General features: G+C 45.1%; 1 protein-coding gene across 1 annotated transcript in view; it reads right to left on the bottom strand.

Annotated features, from left to right (window-relative positions):
* Positions 1-22,017, bottom strand: part of Hydin (HYDIN axonemal central pair apparatus protein) — a 310,664-nt gene that overhangs the window by 176,171 nt on the left and 112,476 nt on the right. Inside the window, exons 13-18 of the mRNA XM_057753452.1 lie at positions 20,716-20,783; positions 16,000-16,235; positions 12,957-13,057; positions 10,501-10,636; positions 7,910-8,074; positions 6,507-6,659 (exon numbers count right to left, since the gene is read on the bottom strand). Coding sequence (XP_057609435.1) covers positions 6,507-6,659; positions 7,910-8,074; positions 10,501-10,636; positions 12,957-13,057; positions 16,000-16,235; positions 20,716-20,783 — 859 coding nt within the window. The remainder of the gene's footprint in view (positions 1-6,506; positions 6,660-7,909; positions 8,075-10,500; positions 10,637-12,956; positions 13,058-15,999; positions 16,236-20,715; positions 20,784-22,017) is intronic.

Here is a 22,017-nt window from a genome sequence, read left to right as displayed (position 1 = left end):
AGACAATTGACTGGAGGGCAACAGGGAGGTGCAGAAGAACTGATGTTAGCCTTTTCAAGGGAGGCAAGGCAGGGTCATGACTGAAGTGTGGGTTCTGGAGTCATGTGGCTTAGTGGTCAGTTCTGGAGTCCGTCATTTGTAATGAGGTGACCTTGGGCTGATTTTACAATCGAGGTTTCAGGTTCTCCAGCTGTTCATTGTGTTTTCTCTTTTTCTTTCAAAACAGGGCCTCACTCCTTAGCCAGGAGTGCCCTTGAATGCACGACCCCTGGGATTATAGGTGTATGCCATCACATTTGGTTTGACTCCCCCCAGAGCTGACCCTTACAAAGATGAACTAAAATGGGTGTCCGACATCTCACAGCTTGTCCATCACACAATAAACGACTTTCCAAAACTTCTCAGCTCGTGTTTGTGCTCTACAATCCAGGTCACTCCCAGGTCTATCCGTCCTACATGGACCTGAGCCTGGTCCTGTCCTATGAAAGATTCCGGAATGGCTTCTTACTGTTCGTGCCAGTGTGCGTTAGCCCCTTCCAGACGTCTGTGACAGACATCTCCTCCAGAAAAAAATACCCCAGGTCACTCGAGCTTTGCGTACAGGCTGCAGCGCACACAAACTGCAGACGTGGTCAAGCATTGTCATATGTTGTTCTATTGGTCCGTGTCTGTCTTACAGGGGTTCCTATTGCTGGGGAGAGACACGACGATCCTAGCATGGCAACTCTTATAAAGGAAAACATTTAATGGGGTGGCTTACAGTTTCAGAGGTTCAGTCCATTATCATCATGGTGGGACATGCTGGTGTGTAGACAGACATGGTGCTGGAGCTGAGAGTCATACATTTTGATTGACAGGCAACAGGAAGTGAACTGAGGCACTGGGCATGGCTTGAGCATATATGAAACCTCAAAGTCCACCCTCCCACTTTCTCCAACAAGGCTATACCTACTCTAATAAAGCCACGCCTCCTATTAGTGCTACTCCCTATAAGTGAGCTTCTAGGGGCAATTATGTTCCAATTACCACAATGTCTATACCTTTTTTATTGTTGGAAGTTCATAGCTTGGGGTGGATCTTAGTAGGACCTCAGGTTTTTTTGAGATATCTCCTAGGCCCTCTGCAAATATGGTGGTCCACAGTCAAGATTGGCATCCTATGCATGACCACTTGTCTGAAGACTCCAGCCCCAGCTCTGCTAAGAGATCACCAATGCCTTTTCCAGACTTGTTTCCCAGGACAGAAGGTCACCTGCCCCTCCGAAATGTGACAAGTACCATCACTGAACACGAATGCATGCTTATTTCTATCTTCCACTTGAACCTTCTGACTGACAACCAGTTTTCTTTGGTGGACGAACTGACCACCTCCTCCTCTGGGCTTATATTTTAATGTCTGGCTGTATGCCTGTGGGGTCATTTCTTCTGTGCAATTGTGAATTAGAATATACCACTGAGATGAAGAGGAGAAAGGATGAGCAAGAAATTAAAAAAAAAAAAAACAGCTGGGGATAGTGCAGGGAAAATTCTAGTACACACACACACACATGTATGTGTGCATGACTCTGTGTGGTTGTGTATATATGTATGTGTGTGTATATGAGTATGTGTGTGTAAATATATATGCACATATATATAGAGAGAGTGCACGTATACGTATGTATCTGTGTATGTATATGTGTGTCTCTATGTTTATGTGTGTATGTATGTATATGGGTTATGTGTGTATATATGTATGTATATGTTTATGTCTCTGTGTATGTGTGGGGGTTATGCATTCAGGCATGTGTGTTTATTTTTTTTTTCTTAAAGCAGGAAATAGAGAAGCAGCAAAGAAATAATTTCCAGATTTTAAGTCTCAAATTTTCTGATACATTAAAGAGAAATTTATGAAAATCAAGGATAAAAAAATTTAAGATCAACCAGTTAAAAAAAAAAAAGGTAAGCTGCCCTTGAATAAGCAATAATCCAAACTAACAGAGAAATTATCAGCAACAATTAAGGCAAGAGGTCAATCTTCAGAGGAAAGGAAAAGAATGAAAGATCCCATGGAATAGAATGAGACACCATGGGAGAATTCAGGAAGATGTAACTTTGTGAAAAGAAATGTTAACCAAGCTGGGCTTCGTGGTGCACATCTGTAGTAACAGGAATTTGGGAGGTGGAGAGCCTGCTTGGGCTAACAAGAACTCAATCATCCTGAGCAAGAGAGCCTATCTCAAGATAAACCATGCAAGCCAGCCAAACCCACCGCTGTACAAAAAACATGAGAAGGAAGTAGGAAGTTCCAGGAAATAAAAGGAGGGGAGCCAGGAAACTACTTCGGTGCCTAGTTACTGAATGGTTAATCCCTGACTGACAAAAACCAACATTTCCAAGGTCAAGAAGAGATGATTCGGATTCTACACAACAATTAAAGAACGATGGGGTTATAGTGACTGTGTAGCCAGGTCCCCGTCTTATTCTTGAGGAAGACTAAAATACTAAGTTCATTCATTATTGTTAGAAAAATATCTAATTTTGTTAAGAAAGTAAGGAAGGCCACAGTAAGGAAGGCCACTTAAAGAAATACTGTGGATAAAATCTACAGCGTTCGAATAAGTGCAGGGAACTGAATACAGAGTGGTAGAGCTTGTGGGTCACACGGAGAAAGCAAACCTTAGTGCAAAGTGAGAGGCAGAGCAGGAGCGGTAGCCACAGTCCACTGTAGAATAGTAGTTTGGTCGTAGGTTGGACACTTATTCCACAGCAACTTAATTGATCTTAATCTCTGTTCCTGCCATCTTATGGCAATCACAGTAGATTTGTAGTAGATGTGATGTTATCTATATCACAGCCATCAAAAATAAACATTTGTCACAGTGAATTTCATCTTCCTGTCACCACGGTAACTGCCGCACCTGTCACTATGCACTGGAAATGAAATGCAAAGACTGTTATCACTGGAACGAGACAACACATAGAGAATACAAGAAGAAAAGTGGACCCTGCTGAGGTAAGGAAGTAGCCCTGTTCAGTGCCTGAAGTTCTGAGCAGTGAATGCCCAGCTCTCCTCTGCTGTGCTCAAGAAGCAGCCAACAGAAAGCAATGTCTTATAAGAACCACATTTGAATGAGACATCAAAATTTCCATCCCCAGGGTCCAAGGATTCCAAATATCACAGAACTGATGATTGGATCACAGAGGCAAGAGGCCACTGCAATGTTATCTCAGTGCCAGCTCACTCTCAGGGTCCGACTGATATCTAAACGGAAGGCTTTGGACTAACTGTAGCCAAGGCCAAATTAGAGTCAGGAGTGTAAGGAAAAGGATTCCAGATGCTTCCAAGTAAAAGCTAAGCAACATCCTTATTCTGACCACCAGGGACACCCAGGAGAAGAAGGCACATGCCCCCAGATGAGTGCTGATATTCTCAGGGGCTGGGAGTGCTCCTCAGGCTCACTGCTGCTCAGAGTGAAGGGGGAATCCATCTTCCTGACATTGCTCTGTCAGGACAACCTACATTCTGTGAAACCTTTCCTCACTGAGATACTTTATCCTTCTAAACCTGAGGCAATTTACGCTATTTCCCCAAATAAGTCTGCTCCCTGGCTGCCCTCAGGGCAGGCTGGTATTCCAGGTGCTCCCACACACTCCTGTGTTTGAACATTCGAGCAGGCATTGCTGTTTGGGATGGTTATGAAAGGAGGACTTTATAGCCTGGCTATCAAATCTCCTGCTTCCTGTGCACACTACAATGTGACCAGGCAGTTTCCAGCTCCTGTGGCTATGTGCTCTTTGTCTGTCTTGTCTTTCTCACCATGGTGAGCTCTAGTCCTCTGGAATCACAAGCCAAGATAAGTACTTTCTCCCCTAAGCTGCTTTTCTCGGGGTATTTTCATAGCAACCAAAACAGAACCAATACAGCAGGTATTCTGAAGCAAAGGAGACCCACTGTTCCTGGGGTTGATCAGTTTTAAAATCCAATATAAGTTAAAATTATACAGATATATAAATGTACATACATATACCATGCATATATTCTTCCATTCCAAACTCTACAAAGAGGTCTCAGTTGATTTATAATCTTTTTAAAAAGTCTAGTATATATTTCTGGGACATTAAAATTTTCTCTACACGGTCATTGAACTTCCAATATCACCTTGAGGGAGGGCTTTCCTCTTCCCATCTTCTGACCCCTCCAGCTGTACATTTCTCGCTAAGGGAGAATTGAATCACAGTGGTGGCTATGAAGTGTGTGGCCCTGCATGGTGCAGATCCTGGCAGACAGCTAACAGCAGGGAGCGTCCGGGGAAGGATGACTTTTGCTGACAGAGGAAAGAAAGTGACCCCTCCCTCCTGTCAAGACAGCCAGCAAAAGGAGACCGTGGGTCTACTGGATCTGTAGCCGGCTTGGGGAGGGAGCGAGCAAACTATTAGTTGAGACTTTCTAAGAATAGGTTTAGAATCGGCACTGAGGTTCAGGTTGAGATTTAACAAATGGCATTTCAGTTTCTCTCATCTTCCTAAGTTACCATAACTCAAGTTCTGTAACATTAGTCATGTTTATCAGGCAAGTCACGAAACCCCAGCTGCCATTCGGAAGGGGTTAGTTTTCACCTATGGTAACTTCAGCTGAGACCACTTCAGACTTGTACTAAACTCAACCCCACTGGTTTCCAGGAGGAGCTGGAGGCAGAGACGCCCCTGCAGCAGATCCCTTGTATCGTAGGCTTGGCTCTGATGTGAGGAAGTCATAGACAGTTGAGACATGGGATAGGGAAACGTCCCATCTTACTTAGAAAGCCTATTGGGTCATTCACTGCATACTCATATTAATTAAAAAAAAGATCATTTATGCAGTTTCTGTGTATTGAAATGTACCAAAAATTGCCATACAAAAGGTGAGATTTGGGGCTAGAGGCATGGTTTAGCGGTTAGGAGCATGTACTGTTCTTGCAAAGGACCTGAGTTTCCAGCACACACACTGGGTGGCTCACTACACCTGCAACTCCAGCTCCAGGGGACCTGGTGTTCTCTTCCAGCTTCTGCAGTCACTTGTATAAATGTGCACACATGTACATGTACACACACGCACACGTGTACACACACCCCACTACCATCACCATCACCACCACCACTTTTTCTTTTCTTTCTGAAAAGAAAAATAAAATTTAGAGAGATCTGTGAATTGGAAAGAATGGGTCTGGGAATGTACTGAGCCATGGGCTGCTGTGTCTTTCCTCTGTTGTCCTTGGACCCTGATGTGCTTACTCCTAGGTTCTAGCCAGACCACCGACCTCTTTCATTTTCTAGTGTCAGCTTCATATTGAACCAGGAAGCAACATTTCCTAGGCAAAACTTCATGATTTCTATCAAATGCAACCATGAATTAATTGGGTAAACAGTAGTGAAAGTTTTTTTCTTGACAGGACTTTCCTCTATCAATTATTAACTAATGCTAATATTCTCTAGACAAAATCCATTCCGTCTTGGGTCTTCACGTTGAAATGGCTGCATATGAAAATGGCTGCCTTGACAAGGGGGTCAGGAAAAATGATAAAAACAAAGCATCATGATGAATAAATGCTGCCGACTGGGACCAGTATCCAGTGGGCTGCTTTGAGCCAGAAGAAAGTGATAGTTCTTTTCAATAGTGATTGCTATAAAATAAATAAGATTTGATTCTTCAGAAATATCTGAAAATGTTGACATGAAATGGTAGTTCTCATTCAAACTCAATAATATCTTTTTTTTTGGAACAAGAAACAAACAAAAGAGTTTGTAGGTGGCTAGCAGATCTAAAATACAGAAACATGCAGCTCTGAGACAGACTTATTTTAACATATACATCTTTGCCTCGTTTCTTCCTTTACTTTCCACTGTTGACATACACTGTTTTTATGTGATATGTCCTTATAAGACTTATTTTAATTGTGTGTGTGTGTGTGTGTGTGTGTGTGTGTGTGTATTCGCAAGTGCAGTTGCCTGTGGAAGCCAAAAGAGAGTGCCGAATCCTCTTGGAGCTGGAGTAAGCCATCCAGTATGGGTGCTGGAAACTGAACTCAGCAAGCACTCTTAACTGCGGAACCACCTCTCTACCCCACACATCCTGGTAAACTACACTGAAATACTCTCCGAAGAAAGGGGGGAACAAAAATAGCATAAACATGTTAAGAAATGTTTAAGGGGAGTCTAATGAGAAATGATTCCAGCTACAGTGACGATGTTTTTCAGAGAGTCTGACGCTGGGCTTAGGCCTGTTCAGTGATAGCAAAAGCTGGTTGCTTCTAAACATCTTCACATATGGGATCATATGAAATACATCTGCTTGTTTACCAGATATGCATATTGTGCTTCTTGATTAACAAAAGGATTATAATAAAGACAATTAAGGATAGAAATGACATGGTTTCATACTGCTTAGCCATGTAAATCTCAGCTTTTGGCGCTCATTTTAAACACATATTAGGGAAACAGGGACACTGGGACATCAGCCAAAGTTGTGATAGCCCAGGACTTACTCACCATGCGAGCCCGAAAGTATGCAGGGATGAAGGACTGGTTAGATAGCTGGAGAATTCTTGAAGTGTCCTTCAGAACATAGATATTGCCAAAATCAACCTGAGTGGGGTGTATGAAGATAACCGGGCCTTCTCCGATGCTCTGTATATGACATGCCTGAGTTCCACAAGAGAAAGAACACAGGACCAGGTAAAATGGTTCCCCTAAAGAGGGATGGTGAAAACAAAAGCTTCTAGTCTCCTCTAATAAAACAGAAGAGGTGCAAAGGGTGCTGGTGTGAGCTGACAGCCCCTTCCCACTGTGGTCAGAGGGACACAGAGTTGAGCACATGCAGTCAGACATGTCTGTCTAGCCTGGAATGAATCCCTGGGATGGTCAGCTTCCCTAGGTCAGCCCAGGTTCACACAGTTAGAGAAAATCAGACTCTTGGAGCCATATGCCCCACTCAGTCCTTCAGTCTTGAGAACACGTGCCATGAGGTCAAGCGTCAGTGCTTCAGGCTAGAAGTGTCTGGTTTGATGCCCAGTCCTGTCATTCTGATAACAGTTGACAGGCAGAGCTATTCACATAGCTGTGCAGGTTAGTGGCTGAAATTCACACTTTGAACTATGTGAGCCCATGTTTTCCCTAAAGCACTAGCTACCTCCTCCCCAGCTGCATCTGTGCAGGGCTGGAGTGGTCACAGTGAGCCATGGCGGGGGTGGGGGGTGCTGGCCTGCCGCTGGTCACACCGATAGCATCTTTTACAGAAGCGGTGAGAGAAAACCTTAGCTCATCATGCTCTCTAGGCAGTCAGAATCAGCTCCGTGGACACCACCCAGCTTCCACGTAAACTGAATCTCAGGGAAACAACCTCCATCAAGACTCAAGATTTATCGGTTCAGCCAAAGCAGCAACGTTCAGTGTTTCTGTCCCACCTTGCTTGGAGACTCTTAACAGCTTTGGTAGGTAAACAGTTAATGTAGTTGCTCTAAAGGAAAAGATCTGGGAAGTCGGGCATGAAACTGATCTTGCACTCTTGACTAGAGTGATGGTCAAACTTGGCTTTGCTCTGGGAACAATTGAGGAGCTCGTTAAACATACAGAGATGATGACCAAGGAGAAGATAGCTCTGTGTGTGTGTGTGTGTGTGTGTGTGTGTGTACATGTACATGCACATGAAAAATTTTGGTCCTTAGGTTAGACTTAAGAGCAATTACTAAACCACCTTACAACTTTTGAGCGTATCTATGTATAGCTTTCCTAGGTAAGGCGACATGTGTTTTAGTACTGTAGAATGAAAACAAAGTCCCGAAACTACAGGAAACCAGAGGATATACAGTGATGGCATGTTGTCAGTGAAGAAGATAAAAGCACTATGGTAGCGAAGCATGTGACTTGAATTGCGACTCTGAAAACTGACTCACCAGTGGGGTGTCTTGGCTCCCGAAGACCGAGATGTAAACTGTGGATCTGTGTTCACCAGTGACCTGGGTCTCCAAGGATAGTGGTATGTGCACGGTGCTGTGGGGGGGGATGACCCCGCAGGGGGAGGGGCTGGAGAGCAGGACAGCAGGCGGATTCTCATACAGCTACGGAGAGACAAGCGAGGGAACAAATGTCGTATTGGTTTATTTCGAAACAACGGTCGTTCTACATCCATGGAGAGTCATTAGGAAGGGGTGTCTCACTCATCACAGAGCGGTCTTGGGATAAAGACCCTGGTTCAGCCGAAAGGACATAAGGTTAAGTGGAATGTAGATGAGGCAAAAGATCCCGAGTTCTCAGCACAGCGAGATGCAGAATGAGCACAGCAGGCATTCACGACAATGGCCTCTCGTGAAAGGTCTATATCTGGGTCCCTCGTGCCTTCATGCTTCATTTCCCATTGCCTTAGACCTTTGCACCCCATTAATGGAGGCCACGACTCCAGCGACTCCTGAGCACGCGGTCCTCATCCCACCTGCAATCCTTTGCTCTTGGGATCTCCTTCTCAGCCTGCTGTTCTCCCTGACCTGCCTCGGGGGATTTTGCTTGAATTTGCTCCAGTTACCTGGCTCCCAAAGGCTGCAGAGGTGAGGCCTTGCTCCTAGAGCATCCAGTGAAGTCCTTTTCTATAGCACGGGACCACCTGCATGTCATCATCTCTAGGGGTTGGATATATTTTGGAGCCTAGCTTCTTCTTTTTCACAAGCCCAGTTTCTGGCCCAAAGCTTCCCCTGTAGGTCTGATTCTGAAAACCTTGGGGGCCTTAGCTCTTGGCAGAAAGGCTCAGCATGCAGTCTTCTCCCTTCTAGAAAACCCCTCCCTTCCTGCATCTGGTCTGGCCTAACACAGCTTGACATACTCTTATCTTTGTGTATCATGCCTTGGCTGAGCCCCTGGAGCCTGAGACAAAAAAAAAAAAAAGTCTATAACACTGATCTTTATCCAAATATTGATATTTTTTTTCCTGCTCTAGTTTTTAAAGTTATTTTAATATCTTAGAACATGTGGCAAAAAATACTAAGTATCTTGATGACTATGTAAGCTTCACCTTCAATTTTGCATCCAAGGCAGGTTCTACCTGGTTTCCAGCTCCTGTGTTGAAAGTGCTTCCCTTGACCCTGCAGCTCTGCTCTCCATTCTTGAGATGACCATGCACAACACAGGGCCTCCTCTTCTGCTCGTGGGTCTCTGTTGGATGTGTCCTAGAGCTTGGTCCCTGGTTTCTGATTGTCTTAGAGAAACCCACATAATAATTCCAGCTTCCTCTCCTACATAATAGTCCTTTGGCTAGTGATCTTGTCCTGGATACGCCTTCTTTGTTCAATTTAAACACATGAGTTAGCTCTTTTCATGACTTAGACTTGCAGATGACATTTTGGTTACTCTAAACATGATGCCCCCCTCTCCCCAAGGTTTCATTACAAAAGATGACAAGAGCTGAACATAAAATCCTGGCCATGATTTGACCAGTGGCTGCCATCTCCCTTTCGCTGTATATCTCAGATGCAGCCCAAATCTTTGTTGACCTGTGGCCCCCAGAAACACTTAACTTGGAGCCAAATAAAGCTCATAGTGGTTTGAATGAGGAATGTGTCTTCTAGGATCAGGCATTTGAACACTTGGTCCCCAGCTGGTGGTGCTGCTTTAGGGTGAGGAGACTTGCTTGAGGAGGTGCACCGCTGGGGGTTGGTAACCTCTCTCTGCTCCCTGTGTGTTGAAATGCACTCAACCAATTTTTGCTCAAACTGCCTGCTGCCATACCTCCGGGCCATGGTGGACTCTTACCCTCTGGAACCATTTTTTCCATAAGCTGTTCTCCGTCATGGTGTTTCGCCATAGCAAAAGTGATTATAAACCTCCCAACTACCCTCCCACCCCATGGATTTATATTGCAGTCCATATGCGCAGAGCTAAATTTTGAACCCAAATGCTTTCTTGGTAAACTGCAGGTCATTGGTGACCCTCCATTTCTCTAGTCTATATAAGTCTTTCTGAGTTTTGTGCATATGTGACCTGTTTGGTTCCTCAGGTAGCCAGGTGTAGTGGTGTGTAGAAGGCTAGAGTTCATAGGCATCAAGACACAGTCTCTCTTCCTGTGTAACCCCTAACTTTCTGCTCCAAAAGGTCCATTAATAAACACTTCATTGCCATGTCTTGGTGATGCTATTCAGTCATGGCCATGAACACAAACGAAATCTCCCAGCTCATTTCCCAAGCTTGGTTAATTCGCAGACAATTATTTGCAGGTGCACTTCTGCATGTTGGCTTAATTGACACTTTCCCTTCTTTATCAAGGACAATTTCCCTGGGAAATTAACAGCGGTTTACACCTGCAGCTGCTCCTTCACACAGACAGCAGTCCAGCTGTGCCTTCCGAGCCCAACTCCCAACTCATTTGAGAGCTAGAATTCAGGCACAGAGGAGGTCATGCATGTACACCGGCCTGCGGCTTCTCAGAAGAATGCCCCCCCCCCCCCGAGGGAGCCCACCAGAATAGAGCTCAGCACTGAAGAAGGATGAAGGAACTCACCTGGGGCAGGACCTTATAGCATCCAGGAAGGACATCATGATTGACAAGCTGGATGGTCTTCTCATACGGGTAGTTTAGGAAGCAGCGTCCAAAGTTCACCTCTGTGGTCACCAACTGGAGGGTGGGCACAACACACCTGCTCGAAGGAACCCGTGAAACAACTGAAAATGGAGAGCTTGTTTACACCCGGAAAGGCAGAATCCTAAGCTAAGTGCCTCTGTCACTGTCACGTAGCTTTTCTCTGTTAACTGTATTAGCAGACACCGCGGGGTCCAATGGATCTTTTCAACTCTTCTGTGCTAGTCTCTCCCTGTTAGCCCCACTTACTGGTAATCAGAAAACAAACCTCCGACAGCCATGGTTGCTGGGCAGTGGCAGCCTTTGTCATTGGCTTTTCAGTGTGTTCCTCCTGTGTCTGTGTCAAAAAGGACCAATGGCCACTACATGAAGTCTTAATTAGCTGTGACACTTAGGATGGGTCAGAAAACCTCCAGGGACTAACAAAGCTCGAATCATCTAAATAACAATATCAGTTCTAATTCCTGTGCTGAGTAGCTTCTGGGATGAGTATGGTCCTGCAGCCTTGCCCAGGACTGGAGCTACGTCAGAGCTTCTTGCATGCGGCCCTGTGTCGCTGTCGTTCAATTACTCGGTGGCTCGGGTTTTATTTCATGTCTGTAGCTCTCAGTGTCTAACCCGCCCTGTGTCACTGTCTGACACAAAGCACAGAGATGCTGAGGACTGGTTATTAAGTTCCATGGAGCCCAGCTGAATGCTGACCTTAAAGTCCAGCCTGTGTTACTCTGAGTCAGCGGCTTCCTGTCTCACGCCTCCCTCCCCTGGGGATGAAATGAAGGAGACCCGATGGCATTATTCAGTGGGGCTGTTACTCAGGGCGGTGTGGAGGAATCCAGGAGTGTGTAAGTGCACAGCAAGAGGGGATGAACCCGGGGCGGGGGCATGGCAGGAGTCACTGTTGGCTCGCTGAGGGGATACCGTGGGGAACAGAAGCTCTTCTGTTGAGAGTCAGCAAGCAGTACCCGCAGATGACATGGGATATGGTAACATGAGGGACCTCTCTTTAACCCGATGCCTGTTCCTGAGCATGGATGAGTTTTCATTTTTATTTAGCATGCAAGTTGTCAGTTGACCCGATGGCTTTCTCAAAGCTAATCCTTTGCTTTCTGAGCCAGTGTGGCTGAGAGGATTTATGGTATTTCACGTGGGTCACAGCGAACCCTAGCAGGAAACTCACAGTCCCTTTAGGCATTATTATTTTTTACAATTCTGAACAGCTGCAGGGAAAAGAGGCCGAAAGGTATCAGAAACAGCCAGCATGGGAGTCAAATGCAGCATCAGACCCTAGGCAAGGGCAAACCTCGGGGAGTACAGACTGGACCAAAGAGCTTTCCTGTCTTCAGTGAAGCAAATGAACAAGTCGAATAATAGCGGCGTTTGTAGACCCTGAGGCAGCAAGAGTTCTAGCTTCTTCCAGGTGGACATTTGTCTCTATTCAAGCTTCAGACACACATAGGGAGGCCAGCTGTTATCTCTGCACCAATCGGCACGTCTGCACCTCCTTTAAGATGTATCTTCCTAAGATTCATAAGACCTAAATCCCAGACACTGACATCCTGTTCTGCTACAGCCTTCTCTCTGTCCACAGCCTGTTTGCTGTGGGAGGCATGCGGCCCCACTTAAACGAGCCTTAGGGGCTCATCAAAAAAGAGAGAGAAGCTGGGGGCCTGGGAGACGGAGCTGTGAGTAAAGACTTTCTGTGCAGACCCGAGGAGCTGAGTCAGGAGCCCCCGTCTGCATGTAAAAGCTACGTGTGGTAGGGCGGAGAGTGGGTTCCAGATGTCCCGTGGTCAGCTAGTTTCAGTAAAACAGTGAGTTCCAAGTGTAGTGATAATCCCTGTCTCAAAAATAAGGTGGAGAGATAGAGGGGACACCCAAGATCAATCTCTGGGCTCTACACGCACACATCTGGAGTGAGTGCATCCCTACACTTATGTGTACACGTATGTATGTATGTTAGTATGTATGTATGTATGTATGTATGTATGTATGTATGTATGTATATGCATACACACAGAGTGAAGATGACAAGTCATATTAGAGACTGACAAGTGCACCTTCTACTACGTGGCCCTGACATATCAATAAAATTTAGCAATTCTCATCTATCTGCTAAACTCTTTCAGTTATATACTCTACAAGACCCATCAGAGGGCAACACAGCACACACAAAATGTTTGGTCCTTTGCAAACATTTTGTTTTGAAGTTTTGCCCTTTGCACCCTGGGTTCCATTTTCCATCTCAGGGAGGCAAGAGGAATCAGGTGGGCAATGTTTCTAGTAGGCCAATTGCCTTGTGGGAAGCATCTGGACACTGGGCGCAGGGCTGGGGGGTGGGGGGGACGGGACGCTGGCAGAGAGGAACAGGTGCACGCTACCTGGCTGTAATCAAGAGTGCCAGCACTTCTTCTCCAATGCCCTCCACATCTACCACCAGCGCCAGCTCGTATTTCTGCACAGTGTTGGAGCACAAGGTCACCTGGGAAGAAAAAGGGGACAAGTTGCTGCTTGGAACAGCCAGCTCTCTGCACAGGGGAGCTGGGAGCCGGGAGCTGGGGCAGGAGATCCAGTCAGCACGACTTCTAAGTGCTTTGCTAGACGGCTGGTGTTTTACAGAGAACAAGTTACTTTGGGGGGTGGGGGGTCAGGCATGGTGGATGTTTTCAAACGCTGGGTTAGAAACCCAATGCTATTAGCACAATGGGTTGGTTCATTTCTGAGGTGATTTTTATCATGGGGACTTCACACCCACACAAGGGGGAGTGACCACAGGTGGTGAGAAGTAACAAATAGACTTTCATTATTGAAGTTTAAATTGTTCTTTATGCTACAGGCAGCTATCTAAATGACAAAACCGCAATATAATTGAGTAAACAGCATAGTGAATTTTCTATTACATGAAAGGGAAATGAAAATAATTGTATATTCTCCAGAAACTGGCAGGGGCAGTCAGTTTTTCAAACTAGAAATCTGCCTCCTCTTTCTGTTTTCATTATTTGAGCAGAAAACAGAAAATAGGAAGGGCCAAGCCAGGTCCACCTGAGGACAGTCTACCCAGAACATTTTAGCTTATGTTTGTATTTACTGCTGTCAAACTTTCTGTTTAGGCCCTCTGAAAGCCTCATTACAACTTTTAATTGCTTCCAAATGATTTCTACTGGAAGGGATACTTGTTAGTCTGGAAAACATCTTCTGGCATGGGCTAAGGGTTTTCTGTCTATAAATTATGTATCAGGCACTAATTAAAACCTTTTTGGTTGCAGAGGGACTTGCCACATGCAGATTTGAGTCCACACAGACCTCGCTGAGGTGCGGATCAGAGGGAGAGATGAAGCCAGAGAGAGAGTCTGCCAAATATACAGGAAAAATAAATAGAAGGGAGGAATAGACTTGAACAGAATTTGTCGGGTTTGGAGAAAAGCTGAGGATGTCCACATGCATGACTGGAACCCCTAGTTATGTGCTGGAATTGTGTGCCACAGGAAGAAAGTCAAGGAGTTCCGGCAGGAGGCTGGGGGAGAGATACTGTCTTAACACTCCCGTGCTACCTCTCTAGGGGCAAAAAGAAAGTCAGAGTACATGGAGGCTGAGCATCAAGTAAAAGATAAAACCGCTGCCGCTGAGCTCCTTACTAGGCAAAGCCAGTTAGAGACTGTGATAACATAGCAAACCTACTCAGACCCCTGCAGAAGCACACGGAAGAGCTAAAAAGTCCCAGATGAAGAGTTAAGATGAATAGATCCCAGGCAAGAGATTGCGAAGCTTCTAAAACAAATTTGGGGATGGAACAGTGACTGGATTAAATAGTCGATGATAATATCTAAAGAATTAGCCGTCTTAGTTACGCAGTCTTCCTTTCCCAGAAATCATCACTTCGGTTTAGCAGCCTTCCTTTCTGCTAGATCTCGGTGTTGGAGCAGCAAAGGTGAAGGGAGGCAGCTAAAACCCTTCTCAGTTAACTGTGAACCAATCCTGTTGATGGCACCAGGAGGCCGTCACTGACCTCATCTCGGGAAATCAAGCCCAAGGTGAGGGAGGATAGGGTGGATGCTTTTGCATCCCTTTTCCTGTGGGATCACACACAAAGCTCTAATGGGAGAAACATCGTACACACATTTTCCGGGGCCCAGATTTTTATAGCAAACCTGAATGGTCTGGCTGTCAGCTTGGCATAAATACGATGTTTTTGGTGGTGGAGGATCTGAGTCTGAAGCCAGAGTCTGAGCTGAGTTTTTCTCTTCCGTGAGTGTCAGTGGGGTGGGCTGTCTGCTGGAGCCGTGACTTCACCAGAAAGAACTAGAAGCTGCAGTTCCTGTGAAGGGGCTGCACCTACAGCTATGTAAAGCAACTGGAGTGTAGCTGGTCTGGGGAACACGGTTATTCTAAAGAGACACTTGTCAGACTATTGAAACAGTGGTTTCCAAGGAACTGGAACCCCCTTCCCATCAACTCCTGGAATCCCAAACTGGAGAAAGCTATTTCCTGGTGCTGGCCAATGGGGGGCTTGTCTCCTGAAAAGGGACCTTACACAGTTCCAAAAATTGGTCAGACCACCTCAGAGGAGAGACCGGAGCTGAGACTGTGCTATACTCATGTCAGGACCCCAAGACGACTGGGGAGTGGGTTCCAAGAAATTTCTTTGTTCTTCCCATGGTGGGAATTGTCTCTCTCCTTGGCTTATTGAGGACTGGCTTGCTAGCACTGACTGAGCTCAAGCTCTAAACTCAAGCAGTTCCAGTAACAGGAGCAGTGTGAATTTCTTTGCCCAGCTCTTTTGTGTTTGGTTCCTTGGTCTCAGAGACTTGTTTTCTACAGGCCCAGTTTTGCACGTGATTCCCTGTTGTGGAATATCATTTTAAGATGAGTTAGATTTCTTTATGCTGTTGCATCATTTTAACTCCGTGAAGCTACGTTATTTTGCCTGTCTAAAGCACCTGATTGGTCTAATAAAGAGCTGACTGCACCTGATTGGTCTAATAAAGAGCTGAATGGCCAATAGTGAGGCAGGAGAAAGGACAGGCAGAGAAAATAAATAGAAGGAGAAATCTGTGAGGAGAAGATTGAGGAATGAGAACAGAAAGAGAGAAGGACATCAGAGACCAGCCATCCAGCTACACAGCAAGTCACGGAGTAAGAAGTAAAGAAAGGTATACAGAAATAGAGAAAGGCAAAAGGTAAATGGAATGATTTAAGAAAAGCCGGCTAGAAATAAGCCAAGTTAAGGCTGGTATTTATAGGAAAGAATAAGCCTCCATGTGTGTTTATTTGGAAGCTGGGTGGCAGGCCCACAAAGAACAAGGAGCCAAAAGAGCAAAGAGTAAAAACAACCAACACCAATTCCCCTGGCACACCCAGAAAACCCTAGGTGGCTATCTGAGAGGTGGGTATTTGGCTGTGTGTGCTGAAGTCTGTGCACCTTACCTTGATGGCAGCAAACCCCTGGGCACGTATGGTGCCGCTGCTGGGAGTGATGGTGAATTCTTTGGGTTTCGTGGTGGATAGTTCGGTATTAACCCAAGACCGTCTCTTGCTGTCTGACTCCTGAGAGTAACTTGGGATGCTTTGCAGGCCATCGCCATCCCCACGGACACGCAATCTGAAGGTCATGGGTACCAAAGATGTGTTATTGAGAGAACACATCAAAGTATGGGGAAATCCTGGAAAACAAAGCATGAGATAAGAAAGACTCCCTTCTTTCAACAGCCTCCCTTGGCCAATAAATCTCCCCTAGCAATGGCTGGCATCGTGTATGTAGTTATTACCATTCCTCACTATGTTCCAACTTGTCCTTGTTTGTTTGTTTGTTTATTGTGTATGCATGTGTGTGGGTATGTGTGGCGGTCAGAAGTCAATGTTCCTCATTCACCATCCACTTTATTTCTTGATACAGAATTTATCACCAAACCTGGAGTTTCCTGGTTTGCTTAGACTGGTGATTCAGCAAAGCTCAGGGACCCTCCTGTCTCTGCTTCCTCAATGCTGGGACTAGAAATATGCCCCACTAAATCCGGATAGTTCATGGGGGTTCTGGGAGATAACTTCAGGTTCCAGCTCTTACAGCACTTCGTCAGCTCAGCCAAGTCCCTAGACCCTCTTTAAATATCTTTTATATGTATGTATAAAATAATGGGTTTCGTTGTGACATCCTCATCTTCGCAAATGTATGTCATTCACTCTCTTTGCTCATATCCACCCCTCTTATCTCCTTAAAACAATAATCTTACAATCAATAAATATACTTCATTCATTCGTGAATTAACTAAAGAGTATTTGTCATGCATTAAGTCATGCAGGTTAAACAGTGACACAAGCCAAGGCCCTTGATTGTCACCCAGGCAGTTTCTGCTGCTAGCTATTTTAAATTGTTTTGTAGAGTGTACTTTACCTTTATACTCTGCATAAAAAACAGATTTTTAAAATCTAGAATTTTCTCACTCATGTCTGCCACTATGTGAAAGAAGAAGCCTACACAGTTCTGTTTGCTGTTTGATTTAGAACTTTCCAGGAGGTGACAAGACTTGTACTTGTCCTTTATGAGAATCAGGTTCTCAGGGCTGATGACACAGTGCGTCCTAACAGCCTCTCCCAGGAAAGATGTGATCGTCTGAGTTAGAGCCAGCCGGCCACTAACACTAGTTCACCTCCCCAGAGTTCTGCTTCAGGTCACATCTGGCCCCATTGCTTTCCCCTTGGTGAGACTCACACTCCTTTTGGAAGAGATGTAGGTCTCCTTTGCTGGGACAACAATAAATTGACTCCTTGCTGGATTTCCTGGGTGTCTGTCATTTGCTATCACTTTTAGAGCAGTAATAACCGCAGGATAGTTTACAGGGTTGGTTTTCTACAGACGACATCTGCTTTCCTGCCTAAACCCACCTTCTTTTAGAAATCCCAGAGAGGCTGATGGAAAGTCACCTTCAAAAGCACGGGATTGCTATACTGGACTCCAGAGCTTCCCCAGTAAAGACTCTGAAAACTACACTCATCTGGCTGTGAATGAGTAAACGGTCTGCTAATATAAGGTATTATGAAAAGTGGACTCCCTAGTCACATGGTCCTTCAAATAACTGCCCAGGCCAATTCCCTTGGCTAGAAATTTTTCATCGAATAAATCTCATTACAACTTACTTAGGACAGTCTTGTACTAGTGTCTGTGTTGTCCTCCCTGCCCCCAATCCTTTACAAGGCCTAAGGAGGGGATGGTGGCTTGTTAAAGACCCAGTGGACATTAGCAAGAATTCTATGCCTAGGTTTTTGGCTCCCCTATTCCATCTGCGCTCTGTTCTATCTACAGTTCTTCCTGAATTAAAGTAGTTTGCAGTTCTCAACATCTGTATTCTCTCCCATTAGTGTCTGTAGCTTAGGAAAATTAATGACGCGGCTGGACAGATTGTTCAGGGAGTCACAGTGGTGCTTAAACATCCTCCTGTGCTCAATATTGACTTGAAGGAAACCATTCTAAAAAATTTAATTCTCCTTCAACATCTACATCTTATCAAACCCAAAAAGACCCTTAAGAAGCTCTCTCTTGGGGCTAAGTCGGCTCAGCACTTAAGACCACTCACTACTTTTGCAGAGGACCCTGGTTTGATTCCTAGCATCTAAATGGTGGCTCACTGTCTGGAACTTTAGTTCCAGGGGTCCTTATGCCCTCTTCTGGCCTCCAGTGGGCACTGCATACACAAGGTGTAGTTACATATATGCAGGCAAAACACTCATGCACATAAACTAAAAATAAATAAATCCGAAAAAGGTGTCTGTTTGTCTGTCTGTTTATTGCTAAAACTGGGATCCAGGGTCTTGAACATGCTAAGCAAGAGCTCCACCACTGTGCAGGATCTTCACCCTCAAGACTTCTTGAAGAAACTGGAAGCTGTAGATCACAAGAGCACATGGAATCAGCAGCACAGATTCTTCAAAAAGATGATGTGTGGGGACATGAATTCACCAATAGACAATGGGCCCCCAAAAGAAGATGCCACATGCATGACCAAAAATTGGATGACAGTGGAGAGACTTTTGGGAGCTCATGGGATATTTTACACAAGAGGGTCCTAGTGTTCCCAGTAGACCACGAATCTTCCCAAAGCAGAGGGGAGCATATGGGTCATTTTGCAGATGAGGTGGCACTTTGTAGTTTGTCACAGGCAGAGTTCTGGACAGGAGCTATGCAGCCTAGAAGTCTATATACTAGATTATATAACTTTATGCAGTGTAAAGCATGCCGGGGGCTTCACACAATGTTTTCTGAATAAGTCAAATTCTCCTAACATCCAAATGTAAAGCAACTGACAAACACATTATGAATAGGCTTTTCCTAAAGAACAATTTTCCCACAGTAGACAGGGTCCATTCAACACGAAGCAAGGTAAACAGGAACTAGGACTAGGAAGAAGCAGGGATGCAGATTTAAATGAGCAGTTCTTATTCTGGGCTTTTCCTATTATCACCTTCTAAATAGAAGGGCAAATTAATTTCAAATCAGAGCAAATTAACCCACTAAGTACGATTTAAATTCTCTTTCTCAAGAGGAGTTAGGAGTAGGATTTGGTTACATAGGATTGGACATTGGAAGATCATAAATATAATTTTCTTTTTTTATTGTTAAGGACCAAATTTTGCCTCATTGGGGCACCATCCCAGTTGAAAGCAGGTCTCAAAATAAATAGTAAGTCTATCAATGCTGTGTGTCTTTGGCAAACAATTTAAAAGTCTCCAGGCTCCAGTTTTGCATGTTGGAGACAGTAGCTGTACCTCTGTGAAGGACTGCTAGGTTCAAGCACACCCCCACATGCTATACACTCAGCAGGGAAAAGCCACAAGAAATGAGCAAGGGGAACACTGCTGCTGCTGCTGCCACTTCTATCAGTGGGCAAACATATACAGGAAGAAATGCCACAGGGCAGACACTGAGAGAGACAACAACACAAACAGATGGGACATCCTTCAACCTGGAGCAACTGGACCCTGGAATCAAACCACATCAAGCCCACTTAAACTCAAAAGCATCTCTCTAAGGTGGCTGCTGTGCAGGCGGACAGGCAATCAGAATTTGCATTCAGATACAGGGCAGGTCTGGGAGTTTTGTTCACTGACAGAGCACTTGCCGCATGTACAAAGCCCTGGGTTTGATACCAGCACTGCAAGGAGGCAAAGCAAAATCACCAGCACCACCATCACCACCTCCTCCGAATCTGTTCAGGTAGTGAAAAGGTGCATAAGGTTGCTGTGGACAACTCTTAATGCACAGGACCTAGTTTCTACTTTACATATAACTTAGAAACAGTGCTGCAGAGGAAGAGATTCTCTTGACTAGCTATTAAAATGTTAAGCGAGGAACTTTGTAAACCTTCCGTCTCCTTGGTAAGGATCAAAAAATATTCTATCCAATTTTTAAGTTTAAAATAGAAAGCTAGGACTTGGCTGAATGGCTTAGGTAGTGCGTTAGTTTGCATTTGATTGCTATGATAAACGCCATGACCAAAAGCAGCATGGGGAGGAAAGGGTTTATTTGGCTTCCATCCAGCCAAACAGGTAACAGTCCATCATTGAAGGAAGTCAGGGCAGGTACTCAGTGGGAACCTGGAGGTAGGCACTGAAGCGGAGACTATGGAAGGATGCTTCTTACTGGCTTGCTTTTCATGGCCCACTCCGCCTGCTCTTTTATACAGCCCAGGACCACCTGCCCAAGGATGGCATCACCAGGCCCTCTAATATCAAATTAACCAAGAAAATGCCTTTTAGGCTTACCTACAGGCCAATTTGATGGAGGCATTTTCTCAATAGAAGTTCCCTTTTCTCAGATGACCTTAGCTTGTGTCAAGGTCACTTGCTAGCACAAGGACCTGAGTTTGATCCCTGAAACTTACATAAAAAGACAAGTGTGGTGGCATGTGCTTGTAATCCAGTGCTGGGGAGGCAGAAGGGTCCCCGGGGCTCAATGGCCAGAGAGCCTAGTCTAATTGGTGAGCCCGAGGCCAATGAAAGAGATTGTCTCAAAGGAGATAGGTGTTCATTCAAGGTTTATCCTCCAGATTCCATATGTACACACACATAAGTGTGCATGCATGTACATGCATGGATGTGTACACACACACACAAACACACACACACACACAAAATAAAAAAGTTACTCACCATAGGAAACATCACCAAAGTGCAGAGCAGGGACATTAAAATGGAACGTAGGTCCAATGACACAGCCTCTGAAAGTCAAAACACAAACAGGGAAGTAGGGATGACTTCAGCGGGCCAAGGTAATGCTCAGAACCCGGGAAAAAACACACATGAATAAACAAACATTGGCATGAAATCAGTGACAGAGTCTAAGTGGCCATGGCACGACAGGCCATTCTAGTGGCCATTACAATCATTTTTCAGAGTGTGTGGTGTATCCTGGCAGGCACAGCACTTGTGTGCCAGGGTTTTCATAGGAGTATGGATCCTAATGACTATATAAAAGTTGGGCAAGCATAGTAGTCACTTGTAATACCAGCACTTGTGAGCCAGAGACAGGGAGTCCCTGGGGTATGATGTCTAGCTAGACTAACCAGAATTGGTGAGCTTCAGGCTCAGCGAGAGACCCCACTCATAAATAAAACAGAGTGATTGAGGAAGACACCTGATGTCGCACTGGGCCTCCACAGGCAGGTGCACATAAATGTTCACACACATGAATACATACACACATTCATATTACACACCAATACCCAGAAAAGTCTTCAGGCCTCGAACTGTAGGCTTTAGGAAATGCTAGGGTAACTAGTGTATAACGTCGTTTCTATTTGTGACCATGGAAGAGGCAGCCAGATCACCAAAATAATACACAAAGGTAGAAATTTAACCCAGAGAGAGCAAATGGGGTTTTAGTCCAAGTTCTGCTTGTTTAAATCCTATTAAAAATCCAGTAGAAAATCTCGGTCACCTTAACTGTTTTACTGCTCATGACATGAATTTCTACTTTGTGATTCTGAGAAGAGATAGGGATTAAACAACCACTCGTGTGGCTGAGAGACAGTTCAGTGGTAAAGAGCACCCGCTGCTCTTACAGAGAGCCTGGGTTCAGTTCCCAACACCCACATTGGGCAGCTCACGGCTACCGTAACTCTGGAGCTGACACCCTCTTCCGGCTCTTCAAGCTCTCGGCACACACCTGCAAGCACTCACAACACATAATGTGAAAGAATATACTCAGGAAACAGCAGAGCCCTCACTCAATATTACAGGCTCTTAGAAATTTGTTTTAAAGACTGTGTCATTGAGAAATAACTTACGTACATTCACAACACAGTCATTTAAAGTGTACAGGTTAATAACATTGGGCTAGTAACAGGAAGTGTGACAAGCACAATTACAGAACGCTTCCCGTGCCTCTGAAAGAGACCCAGGCTCTTAGCTGTCACCCTCATCTTTCACCTGCTATCCTTAACCTACCGATTT

Source organism: Chionomys nivalis, chromosome 21, assembly GCF_950005125.1.
Source record: "Chionomys nivalis chromosome 21, mChiNiv1.1, whole genome shotgun sequence".
Lineage (NCBI taxonomy): Eukaryota > Metazoa > Chordata > Mammalia > Rodentia > Cricetidae > Chionomys > Chionomys nivalis.
The sequence above is the reverse complement of the archived record's forward strand: the minus strand, read 5'-3'. Positions and strand labels throughout refer to the sequence as shown.